General features: G+C 36.5%; 1 protein-coding gene across 6 annotated transcripts in view; it reads left to right on the top strand.

Moving 5' to 3' along the window:
* The window catches only part of LOC123546327 (uncharacterized), a 313,757-nt gene that overhangs the window by 152,158 nt on the left and 142,128 nt on the right, over window positions 1–19,471 (top strand). For all 6 annotated transcript variants that reach the window (XM_053551859.1, XM_053551862.1, XM_053551858.1 and 3 more), the window contains exons 60-71: window positions 47–216; window positions 678–786; window positions 1,089–1,324; window positions 1,668–1,758; window positions 3,164–3,312; window positions 4,910–5,058; window positions 5,591–5,652; window positions 7,773–8,029; window positions 12,972–13,122; window positions 14,262–14,392; window positions 16,927–17,095; window positions 18,397–18,584. In XM_053551859.1, the coding sequence (XP_053407834.1) occupies window positions 47–216; window positions 678–786; window positions 1,089–1,324; window positions 1,668–1,758; window positions 3,164–3,312; window positions 4,910–5,058; window positions 5,591–5,652; window positions 7,773–8,029; window positions 12,972–13,122; window positions 14,262–14,392; window positions 16,927–17,095; window positions 18,397–18,584 (1,862 nt within the window). The remainder of the gene's footprint in view (window positions 1–46; window positions 217–677; window positions 787–1,088; window positions 1,325–1,667; window positions 1,759–3,163; window positions 3,313–4,909; window positions 5,059–5,590; window positions 5,653–7,772; window positions 8,030–12,971; window positions 13,123–14,261; window positions 14,393–16,926; window positions 17,096–18,396; window positions 18,585–19,471) is intronic.

The following is a 19,471-nucleotide window of genomic DNA, read 5'->3' as shown; positions in this document are numbered from 1 at the left end:
TTTGTTTTATTTATCTCCATAAATGATAACATGATGATTTTTACAGGGCATACAAAGAATTCAAAGACTGTATCAAGGCTGAAATGTCAGAATGTTACGCTGAAGATCTAGATGAATTTATTGATGACCAATCATGGACATTTTTCTGGCGATTTAAGGAAGATGGACGGACAGAAGAAAAGGAATGGTTTAACCTGGAACATGAAAAGTGTGAAAGTAAGTTATCAGTATCCACAAAACTAGAATGAAGCTCTGTTACTTTATGATTAACATTGGATTTTTGGCCATAGGCCTTAATCAGAAGTGAGTACAGCCAAATAGGATGTGCTGCTTTGGCTTTTTTTTCAGTGTTTTCTGTTACAATCTTGCAATAGTTATAGTATTAACCTTTAGCCTGCTAAATTTCTAAAATGGACTGGTCCATTATTCAGTATGGGCAATACCATTTGTTATTCAGAGGGGTGTTCACTTAAAATTTACTGAATGAATAGCGAACAGTGCAGACCATGATCAGGCTGATGTCGCAAAGGCAGAATCACTTGCCACAAGCAGGCTAAAGGTCAATATAATTGTTTAAAGTAACTTTCTTTGATAACTCTCTTTTTTCTTTTTAAAAAAGTCTCAAAGACAACAATATTACTCAACAGGATTTGTCACCATGGACACTTTTGTTGTAGGTAATCTGTGCTGGTCAGAGAAGCTGATCGTGAATACAACTATTGGACATTGTAGAAGGCATTTGACTCCATTGTCTGGTAAAGGACAAATGACAAAAGACATCTGCATGTAAGTGACATGATTCTTTACTGCCATTCTCTAATATAGAATGATCATGCTCCAGATATAGGTGATGTGCTTTTTTATTGTATACCGCATGCGGAAGCGAAGACAGAGTCAGAAATGTTCTACAACCAAATGAAAATGCATGCTTCAGAGCTTGAATTTATTTCGTTTCTGTAGGCCAGTGACCGTTATTTTGCCATCCCTGGGTGGGACATATGTTTAACTGAACTAGCCCTTACAGATTTTATTAACTCAGCGAATATGGTACTTTCCTGCTTCTGAAACATTTGATGGTAAAATTTCAGGAATGTGTTGGAACTGACAAAGTGTGTAACAGATGAACTCCACAGAAAAATGTGGCAGATGTCAAACACATCTTCATCTATGTCAAACATGTCGTACCCTTCATCAGAAAGGTTCAAATGTGAAAGAAAAGAGATACAGAATTCATTGTTGGAAATCCTTCATAAAGAAGATTTGGAACAGCTTATTACTGATGAATCATTTGATTTCTCATCACTCAATTTTGAATTCTGTGAAGGTGAGCCATTTTTATAACATATATTTAGCTTTATTAATTTTGTTATAGTCAGTTTTTTGTGCCATCCCCCACTCTCCACCGAAGTTTTTAGGGAGCACTTAGAATTGCCCTTGTTTGTCTGTTCATCGGTGCCAAATTTATGTTATGCATATCTCAATAAGTATTTGCCCTAGAGTCATCAAACCTCACAGGATTGTTAGTCAGCACGTGAAGTTGTGCACCTGGTGTTTTTTAATTGGGATTTCTTACCACCAGACCAGAGTTATGGCCCTTGGCTAAGTTAAACATACATTATCGGGGAATAAGTGTGAACTTATACATTATTTAATTTTATGTATTACAGAAATGGTGTGTTACCCACCAGGGTTAGCGTCACTTGCAAAAGAAGGCTGTGAACCAGCCTGGGAACAGTATATGGCTGACAGAAACTGCATGTAAGTCATAACGGAAATATCATTTATTGTAAATAATTTCATGGGCATAGAATTACATGGTTCCGGCTGTAACGGCAGCTTCATCAGGATACAGATCCATAGTTTTCAACTTTTGAAGATGAAATGAATTTGAACCATTCTAGATTGTTTAGATTTAATTTTGAATTTTGAATAAAAAAAAAAGTGATTGGTTGCTTTATGTAGGTCAAAAGATTTTGTTTTTTCTTGGATAATATTTCCTTATATATCTCTTTTAAATTACTTTAACAAACGGGTTGTAAAAACTATCATTTCATATTTCAATTTTCTGAAAGGTTTGTAATTCTTCTGGCAACAGTACCTATATAGCAAAGATAACTCCCTCCAAAGGCAGACATATATTTTCGAGCTAGATAAGGTTACTGCATAATTTGATATTTCCGCAGGTCGAAAAATTAGCAAATTTGGTATTCTAGACACTTAGCGTGCTGAAATATTTGCCAGGGCCCGATTTCCAAGTTGTGTAAAAATATCACGTCGTAAGAATCACTAAATTGTATGGCATAAGAACTGCATATATGTTATTATCGAATGTTTAAAAAGTGGATTTAAATAGATAATGCATTATGTACTAATTCTGTCATGTATATAATGTACATACATGTAATATTATCTGACTTTTACAATGGTGTTCAGGGTTTTTTTTCGGCTGTTTTTATAGCCGTTATTCGGCTATATTCCCAATGCCAAAAAGTATGTTTTTTTCCCAAAATGAGTGCAAAAATTCCCAATCTACATCCTGAAAAAAATTTCATCAAAATTGCACAAACATTGACCAAATTATGGACAATTTTGTAATGGAAGTATATGTTAAAGAGGTTGTACAATGTGAAACAAGTGTATCAGAAAGTGCTTAAACACATCCTTACTATATCCTATGAGACTAAATATTTCCCAATTTGGAACAGTTATGCGTCAAAATTCCCAATTTTGGGGGTATAGGCTATGTTCCCAAAATAGCTAGAAAAAAACCCTGGTGTTAGAATAAATTTCTCCCTTTTACTTCTGGTGTTATGATACATTTTTTAGACAGCTGTTATTTTATGCTAAAGGAAATACATGTATTAGCAAGCTTTTGTGAATTTGCAAAATAAGCTAAATTTCCATGTCGCTAACTTAATCACTTATACAGTATTACTGAGTTCAGATCTCAAAAACTACAACCTGCGTACAGTATACAAGTTTGTGCCTGCCAATGGACAATACTATACTCATGGCACATTGTGATGTTTCAAACTGTTAGTTGATTAAGGTGTATCTGTTGAACAGTTTTGGTTAGAAACTGAGAAAATGAACATGGTGCAGGTTTAATTTTTTTTTTTGGTCATGATCTTAGATATTTGATAAAAATCTTCTATTGTTTCAGACATTTCCAGATGTATATGGGCTGTGTAAAAACAAATGCTATGAACGCTGGTGAAAACTGCACTTTCAGGGACATTTTACACCTTATGAGAACTTGGGGAGGAGAGGGTTTGGATGTAAATCCTAACAGGACATTCTCAATGTGCCCAGGTAGGTGAAAAAAATAGGCTCAGCATTTGTTAAATAACAGCACAATAAATGTGCTGCTTGAAAATTTTCTTCTTTACATAACTGGAAAAATATCTCTGAAAGGCACGACCCTCTGTGTTCTGGAACCAAAACAAGTCTGGACCAAACTGATTTATTTCTTCACAAAATTAGCCCAGAAAACTTGAAAGTCCTATAAACAGAATTTGTGACCAGTTTTGAAAAAAAAACAAAAAAACAACTACTATGTATTTTGATACATATTTATAACATGAATAAAGTGACGGACTTCACAGTGTTTTCAGTCTTTTGCAAACTGTTTTTGGTAAAAATAAAGTTCCCTTAAAGAAAAAAGTATTCATTTTGACAGAGTTCTTTAGTACAAGATTTCTGAAATACCATTTATTGCAATATATCATATTTTATGTGTGTTACTTCTGTATTTCCAATGATGTACCTACATGACCCATGTATTTACAATTTCTAATGAACCTGCACGGTTGTGATGTTAGATAGGAATGGAACATTACAGAGGTCACAAAGTTTGATTGGCTAAAATTGTTTACATACATACATGTAATACCTCCATGTAAGATGCCATACCTCCATATGAGTTTTTTATGTCACATTACCTATGGAAAGCAATCATTGTGATGGCCCATTAAAAGATTTCCTATTTTTTCAAACAACCACCATTAGATGATGTTTTGTTGTTTCAGAGATCTTTATGCAACACTGGATCATTAAAACAGGTGAAAGAAGGAGAATATAAAATATAAATCAAAATTAAGTAATTTCTGTCTGGGTGTGAAGCACATGGTAGTGTCAAAAGATCATTTGGAGTCCATAGACCTCCATAAACTTAAAATGGATTTTAATTCTTTTTATTTCTCAGTGTCACATGTGCATTTTATGTGAAACTGTGTTTGTGGAAATAAAGGAAAAAAATAGTTCCTGTAATATATACCGACATCTTGTTTAAAACACATGCATATTAATGTTGTTTAATTACTCTTCACAGCTGAATCATTTTTTTCACAACATGATAATACCTAACTTTTGACAAAGTTTCCATGACTCTTGCTGACATTTTGATGAAGTTATCCTTCTTTTTGTACTTAGATGTTAGTAGAGGACATAATCTTTTACCCTGCTCAATTTCTAAAATGGAATGAACTGTCATTCAGCATTGCACAGTACCATTTATTAATTGAAGGGATGTTCACTGAAAATTTACTGACTAAATAGCGAACAGAACCTGCATGGATGTGCCAGCTGATCTTGGTCTGCACTGGTAGCAAAGGTAGAATCACTTGCCGCCAGCATGCTAAAGGTTAACCCTTATCATTCTGAACATGATTGATTCTGCCTTTGTGACCAGATCTATGCAGTCTGATCAAAATCTGCACTGTTTGCTTTTCAGTCAGTAGCTTTTTGGAAAACACCCCTTTTAACAGATAATGGTACTGTCTAAAGCTGAAAGAGTGACAAGTTCATTGTAGAAATTTAGCAGGGTAAGGGTTAATATGGAGCATTTTTGCACACCAAAACTTTTGGTTTAGAGGATGATTGATGTTCCATTGTATATCTTCCATTACAGCATGTCAGGAAAGCTGGGATGTAGCAGAAGGTGTGAAGGTCAATTGGACAATATACCGTGAAGATGTGGGATTCACTATCTGGGCTAGCAATGAAAAATGGAGCCAGGGGAGATGGATTGGTTTTGGACTGTCAGATGATAACTTTATGGTAATTTTGCCTTGTTTTAGATACATTGAAGACAAGCCTAAAGGCTCATTATGGTTGCCTTTGTTTAAAATGTGATATAAAGTAGTCGAGGTCATCAACACAAATGACTTACTTTGTGTCTTTGATAATTGGCCCAAAAATTTGAAATAGCATTTTTTTTTTTTTTTTTTTTTTTTTTTTTTTTGGTGTTGAAAATGGCTCAAAATCTCAATGAAAGTTGCATAGTCATTTTGTTGAAAAATTCAGTAATAAACAAGGTGTTTTAAAAATTCAGAAATTCCTGATATGGCACTTCTAGTTCTTTAGAATATTGTATAACATGAATACTGTTGTCAAATATGTAAAAGAGAAATAAAGGAAAAACTTACAGAAGTGGTTCAAATGTTATATATCGTTAATGTGTAGATATATGTGAGAAAAAACATTCAAAATGGCTGTAACTGCTTGAGTTATGGCTCCTTAATATGTTTCAGTTTTATGGTCAGGTGTATATTTTGAGGGTGAAAACCTGAATTCCTTTTTCATATTTCAGCCCAATACTGACATTGTTACCTTTGAGTGGAGTGATACTGACAACATTGTCTTGAAAAACAGGTAAGATTTTATCAAACTGTTACCCTGCTAAATTTCTAAAATAGACTGGTCTATCATTCAGTTGGGGTAGTACCATTTATTATTTGAAGGGGTGTTCACTGAAAATTTACAGACTAAGTGACCTCAATGGTCGAGTGGTTAAGGTCGCTGACATCAAATCACTTACCCCTCATCGATGTGGGTTCGAGCCTCACTCGGGGTGTTCAATTCTTCATGTGAAGAAGCCATCCAGCTGGCTTAAGGAAGGTCGGTGGTTCTTCCAAGGTGCCCGCTCGTGATGAAATAATGCACGGAGGGGCACCTGGGGTCTTCCTCAACAATCAAAGCTGGAAAGTTGCCATATGACCTATAATTGTGTTGGTGCGACGTTAAAACCCAACAAAGAAAAAAGAATAGCAAAAATTGCAGACCATGATCAAGCCTGCAGACATGCAGGCTGATCTTGGTCTACACTGGTCGCAAAGGCAGAATCACTTGCCATCCCGTATGGTGCTAGGACAACTTGTTTGTAGAAAAATTGGAACTGCTGTCTTATACTTGCAAGATTGTAAGAGGCAACTAATAAGGTCTAAACACTTGGTTTTATCTGTATTTCTGCGAGTCCAGCAAGTATAAAAGTTTTGATTTTGTACATCATATTTTCATTTTCAGTGTAAATGAAATGTGATATCCAAGTTTTTATTCCTGTTTGGTGTCATATAATCTGTACAATGTGGGTGCAAAGTAAAACCAAATAAACAAATAGTATTTGATATTTTTTTATGTAGTCAGTGGCAACCAGGCAAAATATGTTTTTGCTTCCCGGTAGTAAAAATAGGTTTGAATTTCATAAATGAATGAAAAAGAAATTATTTCTGTGTGCTAGTGCCGATATATTCAGGAAGTTTTAGACAATGTCAGCAAACAAATGCAACTTGGGTAAATGTTTGGAAATGTCATGGAACTTATTGTTGTCAAGACAAACCACTTATTGGAAAATGCCTGAAAGAAACACATGTTGGGTGATTTTTTTGGAAAACATCATCTGAAACCAAGCGAAGGCATAAAGATAATTCAAGCAGTTGCAGGTTAGAGCAGTTAAATCGTTTCCGGATGATACCCCAAGAATGCTTGGGCATAGGATTATGAAAGTTGATAGGGAGGTTGGTCATGACCAGCAGATAGGTCAAAGATCAAGGTCACAGTGACCCGGAACAGTTAAATGGTTTCCAGATGATAACTCATGGACGCTTAGGCCTTTGATCATAAAAGTTGATAGGGAGGTTGGTCATGACAAGCAGATAACCCCTATTGATTTTGAGGTCAGTAGGTCAAAGGTCAAGGTCACAGTGACAGTTAAATGGTTTTCAGATCATAACTCAAGAACGCTTAGGCCTAGGATCATTAAAGATGATAGCGAGGTTGTTCATGACCAGCAGATGACCCCTTTTGATTTTGAGGTCAGTAGGTCAAAGGTCAAGGTCACAATGACCCGGAACAGTTAAACTATTTCTTGACGATACCTTGATAACACTTGGGCTTAGGATAATGAAACTTGAAAGGGAAATTGATCATGATCAGCAGATGACCCTTATTGATTTTGAGGTCAGTAGGTCAAAGGTCAAGGTCACAGTTACCCGGAACAGTTAAATGGTTTCCAGATGATAATTCAAGAAAGCTTTTGCCTAGGATCATGAAAGTTGATACGGAGGTTTATCATAACCAGCAGATGACCACTATCAATTTTGAGGTCAGTAGGTCAAAGATCAAGGTCACAGTGACCTGGAACAATTAAACCGTTTCTTGACGATACCTTGAGAACACTTGGGCCTAGGATCATGAAACTTGATAGGGAAGTTGATCATGATCAGCAGATGACCCTTATTGATTTTGAGAACAGTAGGTCAAAGGTAAAGGTCACAGTGACCCCGAACTGTTAACTGTTTTCTAGTGGGGCATTTTGATTTCTACAAGGTCTTGTTTTCCATTATAATTTATAACATATCAAATATAACGAATAAGCCTTGCTTGCTTGTTTGAGTTGGAATATGGGGTTGGGGCGGAATGGGAAGTGTAGATTGTCAAGGCAAAGTGTTGGAACAATAAATTATTGATTACATATATGTTTCTCCATTAAACAGATTTGCGTCTGGAAAGAGTAAACCAGCAATAGATAATGGACCTCACAACTACAAGTTTTGGGCAGGGACTGATGAAGGTGGTAGTTATGTCACATATTGGCGTTCAAGATATGCCATTGATACTGCCCAAGACAAAGTGGTGAACGGATCAAAATATTTATTGGTTGCAGTGGGAGATCTGGATTCAAGTTCTGATATAACATACCATGCAGGAAACAAATGGTCCTCACCCTCTAGTTTTAATTTTGATTGCTCTAGTAAGTATGTAATACTACAATTGATGTTGACCCATTGAACTTTGATATATATTTCACTTTGTTCTGTTAATTGTGCATATCTTCTGTTTAGGGGCTGTAGAGCAGGCCAGATGCACTAACTGATATTTTAAAAAAGTCAGTCTGTTAAGCACCATTTACTTCATAACCACAGGAGCTTTATTATTTGATAACAACAGGAGATTTATTTTGCTGACTTACTGGATAATATGGTATTAGGCTCCCATGGTTATTTTGCCCCCCTTCGAAGAATGAGGGGTATATTGTTTTGCAGATGTCGGTCGGTCAGTCGGTCGGTATGTAGACCAATCCGTTTTCGGATGATAACTCAAGAATGCTTGGGCCTAGGATCATGAAAGTTGATAGGGAGGTTGGTGACCACAGCAGATGACCCCTATTGATTTTGAGGTCTGTATGTCAAAGGTCAAGGTCACAGTGACCCTGAATAGTAAAATGGTTTCCGGATGATAACTCAAGAACATTTGGGCCTAGGATCATAAAAGTTGATAGGGAGGTTAGTCATGACCAGCAGATGACCCCTATTGATTTTGAGGTCAGTATGTTAAAGGTCAAGGTCACAGTGACCCTGAACAGTAAAAGGGTTTCCGGATGATAACTCAAGAACGCTTAGGCCTAGGGTCACGAAAGTTGATAGGGAGGTGAGTCATGACCAGCAGATGACCCCTATTGATTTTGAGATGAGTATGTCAAAGGTCAAGGTCACAGTGACCAGGAACAGTAAAATGGTTTCCAGGCAATAACTCAAGAATGCTTGGACCTAGGGTCAGGAAAATTGATAGTTAGGTTGGCTTTGACCAGCAGATGAGCCCTATTGATTTTGAGATCATTAGGTCAAAGGTCAAGGTCACATTGGCCAGGAACAGTTAAATGGTTTCTGATCTTCTTGTCCAAAACCATAAGGCCTAGGGCTTTGATATTTGGTATGAAGCAAAATCTAGTGGTCCTCTACCAAGATTTTTCAGATTATTTCCCTGGGGTCAAATATGGCCCCGCCCCAGGGGTCACATGGTTTATGTAGACTTATATAGGAAAAAACTTTGAAAAACCTCTTGTTTAAAACCACAGGGCATAGGGCTTTGATATTTTGTATATGACGTCATCTAGTGGTCCTCTACAAAGTTTGTTCAAATTATTCCTCTAGGGTCAAATATTGCTCTGCCCTGGGGTTCACATGGTTTACATAGACTTATATAGGGAAAAACTTTGAAAATCTTCTTGTCCAAACCACAAAGACTATGGCTTTGATATTTTGTATTGTAGCATCATCTAGTGGTTCTCTACCATGTTTGTTTAAATTATCCCTGTAGGGTCAAATATGGCCCCACCCCAGGGGTCATATTGTTCTTATAGACTTATATAGGGAAAAGCTTAGAATCTTCATGTTCATAACTTACATCATTCAAATTTGGACCACATGTATAGTTTTGAGTGGCAAGATGAACCTTGACATGAGTTGACCTTGATCTTGACCTAGTGACCTACTTTCACATTTCTGTAGCTACAGCCTTCAAATTTGGACCACATGCATAGGTTTGTGTACAGAAAAAAACTTTGACCTTGTTATTGACCTTGTGACCTACTTTCACATTTTTGAATGTACAGGCTTCAAATTTGGACCACATGTATAGCTTTTTGTTCCAAAATAAAATTTGACCTTGATTTTGACCTAGTGACCTACTTTAACATTTCTCAAGCTACAGCCTTCAAATTTGAACCACATGCATAGTTTTGTGTGCTGAAATGAACTTTGATCTTGAGATTGACCTAGTGACCTCCTTTCACATTTCTGAAGGTACAGGCTTCAAATTTGGACCACTTGCATAGTTTTGTGTTCCGAAATAAAATTTGACCTTGATTTTGACCTAGTGACCTACTTTTACATTTCTCAAGCTACAGCCTTCAAATTTGAACCACATGCATAGTTTTGTGTACCGAAATGAACTTTGATCTTAAGATTGACCTAGTGACCTACTTTCACACTTCTGAAGCTACAGGCTTCAAATTCGGACCGCATGCATATTTTTATGTTCTGAATTGAAATTTGACATTGATTTTTACCTGTTACCTTCTTTCACATTTCTCAAGCTACAGCCTTGAAATTTGAAGCACGTGCACAGTTCTGTCTACCGAAATGAACTTTGACCTTGAAATTGATCTAGTGACCTACTTTCACATATCTCAAGCCACAGCTTTCAAATTTGGACACATACACATTGTTTTGGTCCGAAATGAAATTTGATCTTGATTTTGACCTTGAGCTAGTCTTGAAATTTGGAACATTCAAAAATGGCTCAGTGGATGGCGCCAAGATCGCTCTATAATCTCTTGTTAGGTTAATAAGTTAAAGGTCAAGGTCAGATTAAACCAGAATGGTAGAGCCTTTGTTTACAGTGAGCATATAATTTCTGTTCCTTGTGCAATTACTGAATGCATCAAGGGGGGCATTTCGTGTTCGACGAGCTCTTGTTTGGCAGTGCTCTCATATTACATCGTAGTGATGTTTTTCATTTGTAAAACATTTGAATTTGTTTTCTACTTCTTCTGCTTGTAATGAATACCAACAGTTTTGTCAGTTTGGCATGTGCTTTTTAGCTCATCTGAGCACAGAGTGCTCAAGATGAGTTTTTATGATCGCCCTTTGTCCTTCATCAGTCATAATCCATCATCAACAGTTTGACTGTTAGCACTCTAGACATGACAATTTTGGCCCAATCTTAATGAAACTTGGTCAGGGGAAAAGCTTGATAAGGCCACATTTATGACAAAATCTCTGTGAAACTTGGTTAAAATGTTAATCTTGATGATCTTTAGGCTAAATTCAAATCCGGGTCTAATGAGGTCAGAAACTAGGTCACCAGGCCAAAAAATTGGAGGAAAAGGTTGTTAACACTCTAGAGGCCAAATTTATGACTCTATCCTCATGAAACTTGGCCAGAATGTTAACCTTTATGAGTTTAGGTCAATTTCAGATCTTGGTCAGGTGGGGTAAAAAACTAGGGTCAAATCAAAAGAAAAGCTAGTTAACACTATAGAGGCCACATTTATGACAATATCTTAATGAAACCTGGTCAAAATGTTAATATTGATGATCTTTAGGTCAAATTGCAATCTATATAAGGTGGGATCAAAAACTAGGTCACATTTATGGTCACATTTATGGCAGTATCTCTATGCAACTTGGTTAGAATGTTAATCTTAATGATCTTTAGGTCAAGTTCAAAGTCTGGGTCAAATGTTTTCAAAAACTAGGTCACCAGGTCAAATCAAAGGTAAATCTTGTTAACAATCTAGAGGCCACATTATTTAAAATTAAGACCAAAAAGTGCATCAGAGTCCACAATTTCGTACCTGTATTTAAAAAGTTTCCAGAGGTGAGGGTCCCCTGACCCCGCCCCCCCCTTAAATGACTGAGATACCTCCTCCCATACCTCAAAATTTAGACCCATAAAATGTACCAGAGCTCACCATTTCAAAGCTTTATTTCAAAAGTTTTCAGGGGGGACAGCCCCTGATCCCCAGGGAGAGGAGAGTATCCCTCCCAGTACCTTAAAGTTAAAACAAAAAATTCAGCAGAGCCCACCATTTCATATATGTATTTCAAAAATTTACAGGGGGAGAATCCTCTGACCCCGCCGACCCCCCTCCCCCCACTAAAAAAATGACTGGGATACCTCCTCCCATACCTCAAAATTTACACCCCTAAAATGTACCAGAGCTCACCATTTGATGCCAGTTTTTCAAAAGTTTTCAGGGGGCAGTTTGTTCAATAACTAGCCAAATCGGTCCAGGCATTTTGGAGTTATGGTCCTTGAATTACTGAAAAATCAGCCTTTTTTCTCTTGTCCGCACTCTAAGTCAAACACTTCTCATCCCATCTTCACCAAACTTGAACAAAATGTGTTTGACCATCAGACCTCGGACAGGTTCGATAATGAGCCAAATCGGTCCAGGCATTTAGGAGTTCTGGCCCTTGAATTGTAGTGAGTAAACGATAATAAAGACTGACTTGCTATTTAGATGATTAGGCAGTTGTGGGAGACATTCGCTTTTCTCAAAAGCAGCTCTAGTTTTCTACTTGATTGTAATAAAACTTTGTCAAAATGTTTGTCTCAATGAAATCAAGGCCAACATAGATTCTAAACTTATCAGGGGTTAGAATTAGGTCAGGTGAGTGATACAGGGCCTTGAAGGCCCTGTTGTTTGTAATCTCTTACACTTACTCTATAAAATAAAAATGAATAAGGTACATCTTTGTGGAGGGGGCCTCCATGGCTGAGTAGCTAGAGTCACTGACTTAACTCACTTGCCCCTCACCGAAGTTGGTTCAAGCCTTGATCAGGGCATTGAAAACTTCATGTGAGGAAGCCATCCAGCTGGTTTATGGAAGGTCTGTGGTTCTACACAGTTGCCACCCTGTGAGGTAAACATTTATGAAAGGTCAGCTTAGATCTTTATCCACCATTGAAAGCCACTATATGACCTATAATTGTGTAAGTGTGACATTTAACCCATCCCCACCCCCAGTCCCACCCCAAAATAATAATAAAAAAAAAAAAATCCAAAGAAAGCCCCATCTTTTTTATGATGAAATATTTATGATATTATCACTAAGTAGTTTCATAACTTCAGTAAGAAGATCTGCATATGTATGGCAAGCTGAAAGTATTCAGAAGTTACTGCAAATGTTATCTGTGCAAATAGTTGGGAAAACCCTTAATCTATATTTTATGTACCTCTGGTAAAAGCACTTCATGTGGGGAAGTTGACAGTTACTTGCAGAGAACAGACTTGTACTGGAACAGAATCCAGGAGTTCACGTTAGGGTAATTCCCTGGGTTACATAACTCAAATACTGTTAAAAATGGTGTTGAACTCAAAACAAACAAATCATATTGTTTTACAGATGAGGAGGCCGCAGTTAACAAGTTTGAGGCAGAATTTCCAAAGAACTTTGAGGACATGTGCCCATACTGGGGCATTAACCACTATCACCTGAGATATACTTGTGCAAGCAATATGGATGCAAGACACCTTTCTCATGATGACCAGTGCATGTATGTATAGTCATGACCCAAAATTAAAACAAAAAATTACGCTGGTCATTTAAAAACAATGTACAGAAAAATCGAGTTTTAACATTATTTATACACAAAAAAGAGGTTATACATCCACGTAATAATTATTCTGGTGCCATATTACTCATTTTAAGTGTATTAATTCAAGTAAAATATGATTTTGCTATACATTATTTTGATTCTAATATGCCCTTTATTTAAAACAAAAGATGGTAGCACTCTTTCTTGCTCGCAACAAAAATATTGACGCAATTGCCTGTTATTGTGACGTCATTTTAGCTTAAGTGTGTTTTAACAGAAACAAGTGTATTAGAAGTTAGCTTAAAGCTTTTTTCTTGTAAGCTCAAGCTCTACATGCGCAGTTGATAGCTTGATCAGTTATTCTTAGGCCTTTTAAAACTTTAATCGACTGTTAAACTAACAATTAGTTAAGTTTTGATTCAAAATATTAATAGTCTTGGTTGGAGGCTTTCTGTTCAATAGTCAAAACTTATAATTTGCCATCATTCTTTCAGACTAAAAAAAAATAGTGTAAACTGACTGTTTCAAACAAGTCACGATGTATAATGTATTGTGTGTTTAAACAAGCCGAATATGCCATATTTATTATATACCTACAGATGTTCTGTCTGAAATGCAACGTATATTTCAATAGCAAATATAAAACCCTGTATTCAACATCCATCAGATACAGAAAAATCTCCTATGGTTGGACAACTTGCTTTAGTCCTGATGTAAAAAATGACTTAATGATGGCATCTTCATGTTCTATATGTCAAAAAGTTTGCTGTTTCAAACAAGTTTTCAGTCTTATTTACTTGAAACTTTAGTTCAATTTGGATGATATAGCACTATAAATAGGTATATGTATTGTTGTAAAGGGTCATTAAGGCAGTACCTAGATCTGCAGTGATGTGTTCAGATCTCCTTGATTTGGCCAGGTCAGATTACACTCAGCACAGGTGCCTCATGACATCAAGGCCTTGCAGAATCCACTTGAGTCGAATCCATCATAGATCAAGGAACTGTTATAATGACCTTATTGTATAGTTTACATGTTCTTCATATTTTATGTATTTCATGTTAAAAAGGCTATATATTTGTAACTGTATTGACAGATATGAGGAATATGCAGTGGGTTGTATGAATGAACAAATGCAGCAATATGGTTGCACCTTTGAGCAAACAAAGGGAGCACTTGCAAACCCAGAAACCGTAGAAGGAATCTTTGATCCAGATCTAAATTGTGGTACGTGCAAAGATTGAAGTTTCTAAACCGCTTGTTCACTTTGGGAAAGCTAGGTCATTGGGACAAGTCATAGAAAATCATTGTTGATACTTTAGAGAATACTTTTTACAACTTGATTATTGTAAATCTTTGTCAGAATGTTTGTATGAAATCTAGAGGTCAAATTCAAAAGTGGGGTACCTAAGGTTCATCCTATGTCACAGGGTTATATCATGATCTAACAGATTTACATGAAACAAGGTCAAAATATTTGTCTCCATAAAATCTAGGCCAGATTAGATACTAAGTTAAATAGGGTCAGAACTAGGTCAGTTGAGGGATACAGGGCCTTCAGGTCCTTCTTGTTTTTTTTTTCTGTAATGTCAACGTCTCCCTTAAAAATGAAAGGTCAATAACAAATGGATATCCATGTAGCTTTGCACAAACATTCAATGTAACTAAACAGTGTGTAATATGTAAGACCTAGATTCATGGCAAAATGAATAAGGTCGTTCTTAATGGTCACAAATTTTACTAAATTTAGTGTCTTTTTTTTTTTAGCTCACCTGAGCCAAAGGCTCAAGGTGAGCTTTTGTGACCAATTTATGTCCGTCATCCGTCTTGTGTCCGTCGACAATTTCTAAAAAAATCATCTTCAAAATTACTGGGCAGATTTACACAAAACCACTTACAGAAAAAAATTTTAAAAGTTATTTTTCTTTTCTGATACATAACTTTGATGTACATGTTCCACAGTCAAAATTATTCTGTCACTGGATTAGTAAAAATGTGCCCTAACATCACATAGACCATCCCTGTCCTATGGACACATTTCTAGTTAACAACATTTTTGCTAGATTTTAAGTGTACAATTAGAGAAATATAAGATTAATTCATGATACTGGTTGAATTTAAGGTTTATGGATATAGTAGAACCTGTCTTGTCTAGCATCAAGTGGTGCGTTGAATTTAAAGTTTATGGATATAGTAGAACCTGTCTTGTCTAGCATCAAGTGGTGCGTTGAATTTAAAGTTTATGGATATAATAGAATCTGTCTTGTCTAGCATCAAGTGGTGCGTTGAATTTAAAGTTTATGGATATAATAGAACCTGTCTTGTCTAGCATCAAGTGGTGCGTTGAATTTAAAGTTTATGGATATAATAAAACCTGTCTTGTCTAGCATCAATTGGTGCATTGAATTTAAAGTTTATGGATATAATAGAACCTGTCTTGTCTAGCAAGTGGTGCAAAATGTATGTGCAGGGTAGGAAAAGTTGTCATTTAGAGGAAAATAAATAGAATGCATGTTGTCTTAAATTCATTAAGAAGTAGTAGTGGACATATATTTATGTCTCTAGCAAGTCTGTCGATCTGTCTGTGTGTGTGTGTCTGTCACAGAGTTTGTCTATGCTGCTCCTCTTAAACCACTGGACAGATATACACCAAACTTCACAAGAGTAATCATTACCAAGCTTAGATGTGCATAATTATGGTCAGCATTTTCCAGTTTGATGTTTCAGTGGAGTTATGGCACTTGATTTATCAAATTTCATGAGGTTTTGGCCACTTCCTTTAAATTTTTAGTGAATTCATTGAAATCATATGCTGTGAAATATGAGAGCATTTTAGCATATTCTAAGCACCTTCCAAATAGTTGTTTTGGCCAGAACCATGACTTTTGTAGCAATGAAGTAAAATGATTTCTTAGTATTAACACACTTTTTAGCTCGACTATTCAAAGAATAGTCTAGCTATTCTACTCACCCTGGCGTTGGCGTCGGCGTCACACCTTGGTTAAGTTTTTGCATGCAAGTACATACAGCCATCAATTAAAGACATAAAGCTTTGAAACTTATTTTTTCTTTTTCTAGGTCAATTACCAACCTCTCTGGGTCAAGTCCCTTAACTCTGACATGTATTTTGAGCAAATTATGCCCCCTTTTGGACTTAGAAAATTTTGGTTAAAGTTTTACATGCAAGTTACTATCTCCAAAACTAATGCAGATATTGAATTGAAACTTCAACTGTGTCTTTGGGGTTATAAAACTAGTTGATAGCAGCAAGTCCCATAACTCTGACCTTCATTTTGGCCAAATTATGCCCCCTTTTGGACTTAGCAAATTCTGGTTAAAGTTTTGCGTGCAAGTACATACAGCTATTTCTAAAATGCATATAGATTTGAAACTTATTTTTTCTTTTTCTAGATCAATTACTAACCTCACTGGATCAAGTCCCATAACTCTTGCATGTATTTTGGGCAAATTATGCCCCCTTTTGGACTTTGAAAATTCTGGTTAAAGTTTTACATGCAAGTTTCTATCTCCAAAAAAATGCAGATATTGAATTGAAACTTCACATGTGCCTTCGGGGTTATAAAACAAGTTGATAGCAGCAAGTCCCATAACTGATGTGCATTTTGGTCAAATTATTCCCCCTTTTGAACTTAAAACTCTTTCGATATTTAACCTTTTTGGGTAATATTTTCCTGCTTCTGGGACAATATTTCGAATAGTCGAGCTTGGCTGTCTTACGGACAGCTCTTATTAAATTTCAGGTGCAGTTTGGGAATCTTTCAATGACTGTGATTACCATATATTATATGCTGGCAAAAGTGTAACAGATCGGTGTTTTTCTGCAATTGCACCATTTACACAGTTCAAAATGTTTGGTAAATCTGCTGAAGACATAAAAAACCCAGAAGAAGACAAGCCATTGATGTGCAGGTATTTATAGCTTTATTACAAGCATCAGTATTTTCCATTAACCTTCACTCTGCTATATTTCTAAAATGGACTGGTCCATCATTCGGTTTGGGCAGTACAGCTTATGATCCAAAGGGGTGTTCACTGAAAATTTACTGACTGAATAGCAAACAGTGCAGACTATGATCTTGGTCTGCACTGGTCTCAAAGGCAAAATCACTTGGCGCCAGCAGGCTAAAAGTTAAAAGTAGGAAGATAAAGTTTAATAGATTGAGCCGCGCCATGAGGAAACTAACATAGTGGGTTTGCGACCAGCATGGATCCAGACCAGCCTGCGCAGTCTGGTCAGGATCCATGCTGTTCGCTAACAGTTTCTCTAATTCCAATAGGCTTTGAAAGCGAACAGCATGGATCCTGACCAGACTGCATGGAATGCACAGGCTGGTTTGGATCCATGCTGGTCGCAAACCCACTATGTTGGTTTTCTCATGGCTCAGCTCAATTATATTAATTTTCATGATGTAAATGTGAAAATGTAAATAATTCTAACATGTAACATGAGTTTCATTTAAGGCTTTAGTGTATTTAAGATAAAGTGGGTGTTTTGTGTTTTAAGTAAATATGGAAAATATCTCACTTTACTGTACTATGAAGAACAAAACGTGACTTAAACTTTCATTCCATTTTCACAAAAAATTAGAAATCAGTACATAATGTGCAAGTAGATTGGCAAAACAATATCACTCTCTGTTAGTGATGTAGTGTCTGATATCTTAGTGATAAAACAGTATTTCATCAGTTAGCATGAATTAAATGAAATTATCATAGACTGAGTGATAAACATTATGGCTCTCTTTCTCTGTATATGAGCCAGGCCATGAGAAAACAACATAGTGGCTTTGCGACCAGCATGGATCCAGACCAGACTGTGCGGATGTGATCAGAATCCATGCTGTTTGTTAACAGTTTCTCTAATTACAATAGGCTTTGAAAGCGAACAGCATGGATCCTGACCAGATTACACGAATGCGCAGGCTGGTCTGAATCGCAAAGCCACTATGTTGGTTTTCTCATGGCGCGGCTCAAATATACAGTTGAAACTCAAACTTGCTTATCTAAAAATTCAGGCTACCTTGAAAACATTTTCAAGTCCTGTGGCAACAACTTGTGTACAAAATATCATTTTAAATCAAATTTCAGTTATCTCAAAGTAAAATGCTCTATCCTTGGAATTAGAGATTCCTAGTTTAAACTTTATTTCTTTAAAGAAAAATTGTACAAAGTCTTGAGTTGAAAAGACTTATTAATTATTTGTGTTTTAGCTTAATGGAGAATGCAATTGGCTGTTTTATGACACTGAAACCCTATAATGGTGAAGAATGCAATGCGACCTCATTCAAGAATGTAGTTAACAAAGAACTTGACATATACCAGAAAGTGTCTATGCATCAAATGAATGCCACTGCTGCACCACAGTTCACACCTGTGGATTTCAGTACTTGTGATATAGGTAAGAATATTTTCTCTAAAGGAACATAGTACTTTTTATAACGCTATGTGAGGCATATAGACTTGCCATTTGTCTTAGTCCTGTCTGTGACTGCACATAGATTTTTAGTGCTCCAAGATGAGTTTTTGTGATCGCCCTGTGTCTGTCGTTCATCGTCGTCCATCCATCGTCATCATCAACAATTTGACTGTTAACACTCTAGAGGTCACAATTTTGGCCCAATCTTAATGAAACTTGGTCAGAATGTTACTCTCAATTAAATCTTGGATGAATTTGATATTGGGTCATCTGGGGTCAAAAACTAGGTCACCAGGTCAAATCAAAGGAAAAGCTTGTTTACACTGTAGAGGTCACAATTTTGGCCCAATCTTAATGAAACTTGATCAGAATGTTACCCTCAATAAAATCTTGGACGAGTTTGATATTGGGTCATCTGAGGTCAAAAACTAGGTCACCAGGTCAAATGAAAGGAAAAGCTTGTTAACACTCTAGAGGTCACAATTTTGGCCCAATTTTTATGGAACTTTTTTATGAAGCTTTTGTGATCGCCCTGTATCCGTCGTTCATCGTCGTCAGTCGTCCATCCGTCGTCGTCGTCGTCGTCAACAATTTGACTGTTAACACTCTAGAGGTCACAATTTTGGCCCAATCTTAATGAAACTTGGTCAGAATGTTACCCTCAGTAAAATCTTGCATGAGTCGATATTGAGTCATCTGGGGTCAAAAACTAGGTCACCAGGTCAAGTCAACGGCAAAGCTTGTTTACACTGTAGAGGCCACATTTATGACTGTATCTTCATGAAACCTGGTCAGAATGTTAATCTTGATGATTTTAAGGTCCAGTTTGAATCTGGGTCATGTAGGGTCAAAAACTAGGTCACCGGGTC

This window comes from Mercenaria mercenaria, chromosome 9 (assembly GCF_021730395.1).
Source record: "Mercenaria mercenaria strain notata chromosome 9, MADL_Memer_1, whole genome shotgun sequence".
Lineage (NCBI taxonomy): Eukaryota > Metazoa > Mollusca > Bivalvia > Venerida > Veneridae > Mercenaria > Mercenaria mercenaria.
The sequence above is the reverse complement of the archived record's forward strand: the minus strand, read 5'-3'. Positions and strand labels throughout refer to the sequence as shown.